This window comes from Meleagris gallopavo, chromosome 8 (genome assembly GCF_000146605.3).
Source record: "Meleagris gallopavo isolate NT-WF06-2002-E0010 breed Aviagen turkey brand Nicholas breeding stock chromosome 8, Turkey_5.1, whole genome shotgun sequence".
In the NCBI taxonomy this organism is placed as follows: Eukaryota; Metazoa; Chordata; class Aves; order Galliformes; family Phasianidae; genus Meleagris; species Meleagris gallopavo.
This window is the reverse complement of record NC_015018.2, coordinates 10738667-10747774: the sequence shown is the minus strand read 5'-3', so window position 1 is coordinate 10747774 and position 9108 is coordinate 10738667. Positions and strand designations below refer to the sequence as shown.

General features: G+C 50.6%; 1 protein-coding gene across 3 annotated transcripts in view; it reads left to right on the top strand.

The window, feature by feature from the left end:
- Positions 1–9108, top strand: part of CDH23 (cadherin related 23) — a 131356-nt gene that overhangs the window by 5163 nt on the left and 117085 nt on the right. For all 3 annotated transcript variants that reach the window (XM_019617525.1, XM_010714300.2, XM_031554395.1), the window contains exons 2-3: positions 2190–2261; positions 4047–4124. In XM_019617525.1, the coding sequence (XP_019473070.1) occupies positions 2190–2261; positions 4047–4124 (150 nt within the window). The remainder of the gene's footprint in view (positions 1–2189; positions 2262–4046; positions 4125–9108) is intronic.

The following is a 9108-nucleotide window of genomic DNA, read 5'->3' as shown; positions in this document are numbered from 1 at the left end:
ACAATGCTGCTTGTGGGGGAGCAGTGCAATGGAGAAGGTGGAATGTGTTGCAGGCAGTGCTGGGGTTGAGGCTTGATGTTGGTACTTGCAAGGGTTGGGTCTGGTCAGTGGTGATGGATAAAGAAAGAGCAGTGGGTGCTCACCCTGGAGCTCGCTTTCCTCCTGCAGTGGTTTTTTAGAGGGTTTCACCCATACGTGTTTCCTCTTGCCATGTTCCTTGCCAGGATAGGGAGAAAGGGGCTCTGGGTTTGGAGCCCACTTACCAACACCAGCAGCTTGAATGCAAGAGCAACTCTGCCAGCAGGACACAGTGCAGACAACTAAGGATGCTCAGTGTGTTTTGTGTGCATGCACAGCGTTCTCCTATGCAAGCACCCTAACAGTACACTTCAAAACAACCAGTGCAGGTGCACAGCATGGAAGCCAACACTCAAGCACCCTGAGAGCGATGTGCTGAGTCCAGTCAGTGTTTCACAGAGGCTGCCAATATTGCTTGGTTTAAGTCCTGCTGGATATGCACTGCTGGGCTCTGCTGCAGCTCTTCCTGGGTTAGCAGGTGGGACAATTCCAAAAGCTGTGCTATGTATATGGGGGATTCTGTGTGGTTTTCTCTGGGTTGCAAAAGTGGTGCCAGGCTCAAGCTGAACTTGCAAGTTCTCAACTCCTCTGCAGACAGTGTTCTAGCAGGAGAAGCTCCTCCAGCTTGCGTCTGTCCCCATTAATATAGTTTTGTCTGCTGCTTCCCATGCCTTGGGGAGCGCTTGCCAGTGGGCTGGGAGCTCTCTGCTTTAACATCAGTGCTTTTGCAGCCGGGAGACCGCAGTAAGTTCCTAGAGATGACTTGCCCAGAGACATTATTATGTTGGTTGTTGCTCCAAATGCTTCCTACACAGAGCATCTTCCAGGCAGAAGGTGTAATTTAATATGCTCCTAGTCACAAGTTTTGAAGTTCTCCCCTGAGATCCCTCAAGCCCGTTCCGAAATCTGCAATGTCGGAGTGAACTGCCTCTGAGAGCCGGTGAAGAGCTGCAGCATTAATGAAGACAGACAAAAATCAAAATGACATTTCAGGCAATTACTTACATAATGAAGTGACTGACTTGGAATGTACAATATTTAGATTTATCGTGGCACTCGAAAGGGATGCTGTCAGCTGCCTTTAGTTCTCCATCACGCAAATTGTTTTTCCACCGCCCTGTTGCTTTTTAAACATGGTCTGTGAAGCCGGGGAATAATGTTTCCGCTCACCTGAGCTGATAGCAGTGCTATTTTAGCAGAAAGTTAGTGTTTTTCTCAATAGCGTTTTTATACTGCTGAATGCAGAGGGGCCTCGAACACTCCATTTGGGCAGTGGTTGGGGGTGGCAGCTCTGCGTCTGTGTGGGTGTAGGGACCCCAGCTCTCTCCTTGGGCTTGTGCTGAGGGTCCCAACCGTCTGTCTTTCCTGACTGCACATCCCTTCTCCTGGAACCTCTCTTGTGGGGTAATAGCTGAAAAAATGGGAATTTAAGGCCCTTTCTGCTGAGATGGTGACAGAGTTATGAACCGAACTGTCTTCTCTGACATTTCTATCAGTAAAAATGAAATACATGTAGCGATTACTCTGAAGCTCCCGAGGAGCGCCCACCCCTTTGTACCAGGCTGGGACTGAGCACCCTGCTGCTCTGAGGGTGGTGATGGGATGTAAAGAGGAGGAAATCCTAGAGCAAAGCAGAATGTGGGCAGGTCTGCCCCTGCAGTACCTGCTTGGCAGCTGCCCTGCTGATTTGAAAGATGCATGTGGCTCTGGGCGCCTCCGGGGATGGGCACCTACAGCTCTGGGCAGCAGTGCCTGTGCCTCACCACCCTCTGAGTGAAGATTTCTCCCTAACATCTAACATAAACCTCCCCACTTTCAATTTTAAGCCAGTGTGACCCTTTGCTGGCACTGTTGAGCCCATCCTGGAACTGTGTCCTATGTGAGCAGAGAACCGAGCTTGAAGGAACCCAATGTACTAAAGAAGTGTTGCTGGTTCCGTAGCTCCTCTGATGTGCTGGGGGGGTCCTGGGTGGCATGTTCTGCACGGAAGCTGAGCGTTAACAAAATAGTGATCTGTGTGTGTTGTGCCAGCTGTGTCCCTGAGCCTGCTTTGGGGGCAGGAAACAATATCTGTGATATGCTGAGCTTGACGTGAGCTGCTTTTTTGGCAGGAACAATGAAGCGTCGCACTGCTGCCAGCAACCTTCTGCTGTCCCTCCTGGTCTTGGAGCTGATCCCTCTGGGTAAGTGAAGCTTGTGGTTGCTGAATGCTGTGCTTGGAATCCAACCCATGTGCTGGCTGCTGGCTGTTTGCCAAGTAGCTGTCTGTTCTGCCGCCATGTGGGTCTGTAGGCGTGGTGGAATCCCCCAAAAAACTTAGCGTGTTCCCTTCCCCTCCCCAGCCCCACTTGCAATGTGACAAATTATTCTCTAGAAGACCTCACCTTGCCTGGTCTTACATCGATGTCCCCTTCTGAAGAGGGCAGGTGGGATGAGAGGAGGAGGAGTGTGATGTGCGAGTGACCCCAACAGTGATACCTGCTCCTGGTGCATCGGAGTGGGAAGACCATGGCAATTTCCAGCTGTGTGTCCAAGAGGTCACAGCTGGTGACAGATCATCTTATGCAGGGATGCATAAGGAAGCAGACAAAAGGCAAGGACGTGAACCTGAAGCCTGCAAGCTGCTTAACAGCAGAGGTATTTCTACAACACGTGGCAGGACTCTCCCTGTGCTTTCAGCAGCAAAATTATTGCCTGAGTAGTGCTGTAATGTATGCTGTGTGGGAAATAACTCCTCCATGAACTGCACAACCTCTCCTGTATTTCCATCTGGAGAAAGTGCCAGCTTGCAGGAGGGGGAAGAGCTCAGGGCGTGTGGACATGGGGTGTGATGGATGCTCCTGGTCTCCCTGGCAGCTCTGGCAGGGTGTGCGAGTACAAAACACAGAGCAAAGCTCCGTGAAAATCGGGATTGTTGCAGGAACGTGCTAACCCCCAGCTGCCTTTGAGGGGGCTGCAGGGGTGTTTGCTCATGTGGCGCTCGCTGATAAACAATAGCGAGCATGTGTCCACTTGATAGCACAGTGCCCTTTGCAGTGAGTGCTTTTCTCCCCTCCTGGAGCCTCAAGATGGCTCAGCCAGATTGGCAGCCTGATTGCATGCCTGGTGTAGGACGTTCACAGCGACTGACAGGCGCAGTCAATCTCTGCGGCGCTGTATGGGATGTATGTAGCTTCGGCAGCTTACTGCCCTGTCACTGCTCTGCAAGGGGCAAAGAAAGGCAATTTGGAGGCAATTTGGAGAGCATTGGCTGCTCTCTTCTAAACTCGTCTTCACTGCCATCCCTTGGAGCTGGCTGGTGCCACCTGGAGAAGCTCTTGGATTACAGGTGCATGGAGGAAGGTGACAGGAATTTGCAGTCCAAAGCCAGGTCCTGCACAGCTCTCAACTGTGGTCAGCCCTGTGTTATAAGGGGAACCCAAGAGGAGCCCAAATTGCATCCCTCTCCCATGCCCACAGTGTGTTTTTCCCATGAGAGGGATTTGGGGCACGTGGGAGCAGATTACACTCGCTTTGAGACTGTTCCTGTGTTAATCTGGGCTTTGAAAGGACTCTTTCCTGTTGTTTCTTTAACCTGCCAAAGCATCATCCATCTCCTCGCCTCCCTTCATCACCTCGAGGGTGCTGAGTTTTCTTGCTCTCCACTTGTTCTCAGCAATACATCACCTTCTTCACACTCACCATCCCAACACCTTCTCATTAAGCCTGCCCTGCTGCCCTCTGTCACCATCCCCTCTTGCCTCTTCCTAAGAAAACAACTAAAAAAAAAGAAAAAGCTCATGACTACTGTAGGAGTCATCTCTGCTCCTCTTCTATCTATCAGCTGTGGTCTGGGGGTGTCCCTCGTCATCCCAGGCCCAGTCACTTCTGATCCCCCACCAGCCTGTCCTTGAGCCCCAAGATTCTCCTGCCTGCAAAATTATTCTCCTGACTGCTGAAATAACTCCTTGCTCTTTTTCCTTTCCCAGGTCAGAGCAATCGGCTACCCTACTTCATAAACTACTTCTTTGACACCTACCTGCTGATCAATGAGGACACGCCTGTGGGTAAGTGCTGTGTGTTGCTGGCTGGTCTTGCGAACCCAACGTTAGACAAGATTTTAAGTAGTAGTAATAATTAGAAAGTGATTAGATTTGATCATTACTGGTTGGTTGAGGGTTTTTTTTGGCCCGTGGGTTCATACTGCCAGCAGGGGCTGAAGTTCTCCCTTGTTCTTTCTGGCTGCCTCTCGGGGGTTGGAACTAGAATGCTTTTGGCTAGGTCTTCTCCATGCTTGGGAGTGTGTCTCAAATGCTCTGTGCATGGGAAGCTTAGGCCCATTTCTTGCTTCTGTGGTTGTTTCTTGCTTCTGTTGTTGTTACTTAGCTAAATACTCAATGTGGTGTGGGATGGGGTCTTTTCCCATGTGGGGAATGGTTGTGGTGTTCTGTGGGACCTAGTGCTATAAGCAGATGTGGGTGAGTCTGGCAGCAGTGAGCTCTGGATGCATTCAATGCATATGGATGGAAATAGGATCTCCAGATGTAGGTCATGATTAAAAGCACTGAGAGGAGTCTCACTTCCTTTGCCCCTTTGGGACAGTTCACAGTGGCACTGCAGCACCTGGTGACCAACAGGGCAGGTTCAGTGTCCTTGGCTCTGGCTGTGGTCCATGTGGTCAGGTGACATGGTGATGTACTGGACCAGCACCCATGTCTGGGACCATCCGTGCTGCTGGACCTTGCCCCAGAGGGACAAAGACCTCAGAAATGGAGGCTTGTGGGGAAGAACTTTCTGGAAGAGGGCAGAAGGAAGGAGTGGTAAAAGCGTTGAAGGCATGGATGACCCAAAGTGGGGCAGGGCAGTGAGGGATGGAGTCTCCCCAAGCAGAGATGGATGAGTTTAAATGGGGAAGAGCATCTCTTACTGTGCCAGCACTTCATCCTCTATTCCTCATTTCCTACTGCAAATACCTGAGCGTGGAGCATCTCAAATGCATTACTGGATGCCTGGGAATTTGAGCAAGGTTGTGGTGCGCATCCACACGTGTACGTGTTGGTGCCCTTGAAAGAAAAAAAAGCATCTTGGTCATCATTTGATTGGCAGGTGTACCTTATTTTTTATTTCTTTATTTAGGTAGTGATTGGTCTGAAGTAAATGCAGAAATCGACCTGATCGTTCTCAGCCTTTTTCCAGACTCTCAGTCCATTAAGCTTATGCTCTTCAATCAGTGCTCATGACGGGCCTTTAATGCTGGAGGAATTGATTGGGAGCCCTCATGAGCAACAACAGAAGGGTGGCCAGGAGTAGATGGAGGCCCCTTCTCATGTGCTCCTAGCTCCATCTACCACCTTGAGCAGCATCCTCAACAACTCTTGCTGTTCTTGCTGTGCTCAGATCCTCACCAGAACTCTCAGAGATTGGAGGGCTCTGCAAAATCACAGCATGGCTTAGGGAGTTGCTGGGAAGAAAGCATCTGTGTGGATGTAGGAGTGGGGGCTGGTTGGGAACAGGTTAATGGGAACGCTTCCTGACCAAGCATGTGGCTCTTGGAGTAGTTGAGCTTGAAATACCTTACGGGAATTTGATGGAACTTCTATTCTGGTGAAAAATGACTGGAGATTTCTGAAAGTCTATTTTCCAGCAAGATATTGTGCGTATAAAGTTGTTCCTGGCATTACATTTGGGGCTTGATTTTTATTTTTTATTTTTCCTAAACTCTGTATTACACTGAACAGAAATGAAATTCACTCTTAAGGATATTGGTGCTCTGGGATTTTGGTTCCACATGTACCAGAGGGAAACATCAACCTTGAAACTGTTGACAAAGTGCTTGTTTTGTTTTATTTTGCTGTTGGTAGATATTTTCAGAGTGAGGATTGTTAAGTGACAGGAAAAAAAAGCATCACCTGGCAGCGCCTTTCTTGTACCCCAGCTGGGGGCATGTAGCAGAGCTGGAAAGAGCCCATGGCTTCTTGAGGTTTTTGAGAAGCACCTATCACCGTGGCATTGAGTGAATGCTTGCTGCAGAGGATGCTGAAATAAAAAAAGGGGATTGCCACATGCTGAGCCAGGTCTGAAGCTCCCACCTGCTCTTGGTACCCTCCTGCAGCATCCTCAGCATCCCAGTTCCTGTTCTCAGTGCTAGGAGTGTGAATGCAGCACTCAGCTGTCCCTGCGCAGAGCAAGTCCTTCCCTTGCCTGGGCAGCCCTGGCTGAGTGCCTCCTTGCAGCCCTTTTCACATCTCTTGATGTGCCCAGGCACAGGACACCTCACACAAAGTGAGCATCCCCACTCGCTGCGTGTGACGCCTAGAGGAATCTTAAGCAACAATTAAGAGATCGTTCCCCCCTCTAATCACTTACAGGAGTAAATTAGTCTTGTCAGGAGCTATTAAGACAGAGAACTCGGAATTCATTAGGCGAGATTGGGACTATGGAGCTGCCGGCGCTGCCGCCAGTCCGGGCTGATTAATTCCTCTGAAAACATCATCAATGCCCATCTGTTTCATTTAGGTCCGGGGAGAGCAATTTTCAGGTGGAGTGACCCTCTAGTCAGCTATTTCACCCAGAAGTAATGAAACACACACACAGGCAGAGGGGGAGCGCTGGACGGGAGCATTGGGAATAGGAAACGTGAGCTAAAGGAGAGCGAGTGCCATTGAGTCGAGAGCAGAGAACCAGGGGAAGCCTGGATAGGGGGAGGGATAATGATGGGCTGGGCGGCTGGGGTACGGATAGGGAGATGCGTTGCTGAGGATGTCACGGATGCACAGGCAACTGTGTGCAGGGAGAGAGCTTTGCTGCTTTTCAAACCCTCCCCCTGCTGATTTGATCTGGTGCATTGGAAGAAATGGAGCAACAGGCATCGGAGTAGCCAAAGCGTAGTGTTTTGCTCCAAAAGTAGAAGTAATAGCTGGTTAACAGCCCTTGGAGGGAGAGCTTGTGGGAGAGGAGCTGTCTGTCTTTATTGCGCTACTCACTGCCTTGAGCAAAATCATTCCAAGGGCCATTTCATTTAATGCCAAACATCAGAGAGGGCCATAGGTAACGGAGAGCAGCATAGATATCGATGCTGGGCAAAGTGCTGGAGGACTCTGGCTCATTGGCACATAGCAGGGGTGGCATTGCTGCAGCCCTGGGTTCATCAAAAGGTGGGTCTGCAAGCAGAAGAAGGGCATATCTCTGCTGTGGCTTTTGTAGCTTTGGATATGTGTGCTTGCTACTATCCCTGTAAGAAATGGAGGTCCATGGTGGGGTCTCCTCTTTGCAGACTGGAGGTGAGGATTGGAATGGAGAACATCAGGCTTGCTTCAAACGGCACTTTTGCTCCTGAAGAAGCATAAAGTAATGCCAGCATTCCGTAGGATGAGTTCTGATGCTCCCTCAGACAGGTGTTTGGGTCGGGAGGACGGGGCACCTCCATCACCCCCAGAGCTGGTCTTGGTGCTCCCCCTGGGGCAGGTGGTGTGGGGCTTTCTGAATGCTACAGCACTTAGCTGCTTGGGTCCCCCCAAGGAATGTCATCATAGTGTCATACAGTAACTAGGGTCTAATTGGCCAGCAAATGGGTTCACTTTATGCAGGACGGGCTTTGGAAATGAAGACATCAGTCACATCGGATCCCTAAGCAGCCTTGTGTCCACCTCTCTCAATTCAGCTGCAGTTCTATGAAAGCTTTCATGCCTCACTGCCTCCCAAACTGCATGACAAAAGGGACCGCTCAAACCAGAGCAATCCTGCTTCCCCTTCATCAAAGGGGTGACATTTCAGCATCATTGGAATAACGTTGTCTTAAAGTGGAAGAGGAGGGTGAATTTGAAGGACTGACTTCTGCAAAGCTGCTGGGATTGGGTGGTGCAGGATGAGAGGGGGAAATCCACACGGTTTTGCTACAAGGCTCAGCCATCCCCTTTGCTGAGTTATCAAGAATGTTTTCAAAAACAGTGGAAATGTGGCACTGAGGAGCATGGCTCAGTGAGCAGGTGGGGATGGGCTGGGGTTGGACTTGGTGATCTGAGGTCTTTTCCAGCGTTAGTGGTTCTGTAATTCTATGTGGAACTTTGCTGAGCTGGTAAAAGTGCTGCAAATAGCTCATGCTTTGGGAACAGAGTGGGAGCGCTTGTAAAAATAAATAAAAATCTGGCTAGTTTGGGAACTTGCAGTCCTTTTGGGAGTGAGTTGTTCCACAAGAAGTGGAATTCACTGCTCAGCAGGCAGGGTGCTTGTTGGTCTCTCTAGGTCTCGGATGGAATGTCCTGCTGATGGCTGTGGATGACCTGACCCCACTGTCCACCCTTGTTAGGACCAAAGGGTTCCTTAGACAGGGAGGCAGCACATCCTCGTGCACTGTGTAGTTTCCAAGGCAATCACCTCCTCCATGCCAGACTTTCGGAGTCGGTCCTGAGCAGCCAGATGCTTTGGCACCCGAGTGAGTCCCTGGGGGTGCTGGGCTGCTCAAGCTGCTGCCGTAGATACGGTTATCTGAGCACGGGCTGCTTGTGCTAAGCCCTGCCTGATCCCACAGCTGCAGGCATCTGCTGGGGACTGCGGCTGGGCACTTGTGTGACCAGTGGTGGCACCTGCCTGGTGCAGAGCTGGAGGGAAACATGTCGAGAGCAGAGTGCCAGTGTTTGCTTCCTGACTGATTAAACCATCTCGCAGCTCTCTGGGCAGAGCTGTGCAGATGATGGCTGCAGAGCCCAGGGTTGACTCACCAAAAGGAGCAGGGTGAATAAACTGCGGCAGGTCTGCTCTCCAAAAATCCGGCTCTCAGGAAATACTGGCAGTACGAAAGATGCCTTTGCAAAATGTGATGGCATTATAACAGTGCTGCTGGGAACCTCCTTCCTGGGACTGCGCACTTGGCTGGTGTGGTCTCGCTAAGGACACCATCTGCCTCTCTATAGACATAATCCATCCACACTGTGTGAAGGGTTGAACCTCCAGTCTGCTCGCTGGCTTTGCCCACACCTTATCAGCCTCCTCTGCCACCCTGGCAGTGCTGAGCGGCTTTGCCATGCTGGAAAGCAGGAAAACTATCCCTCTACT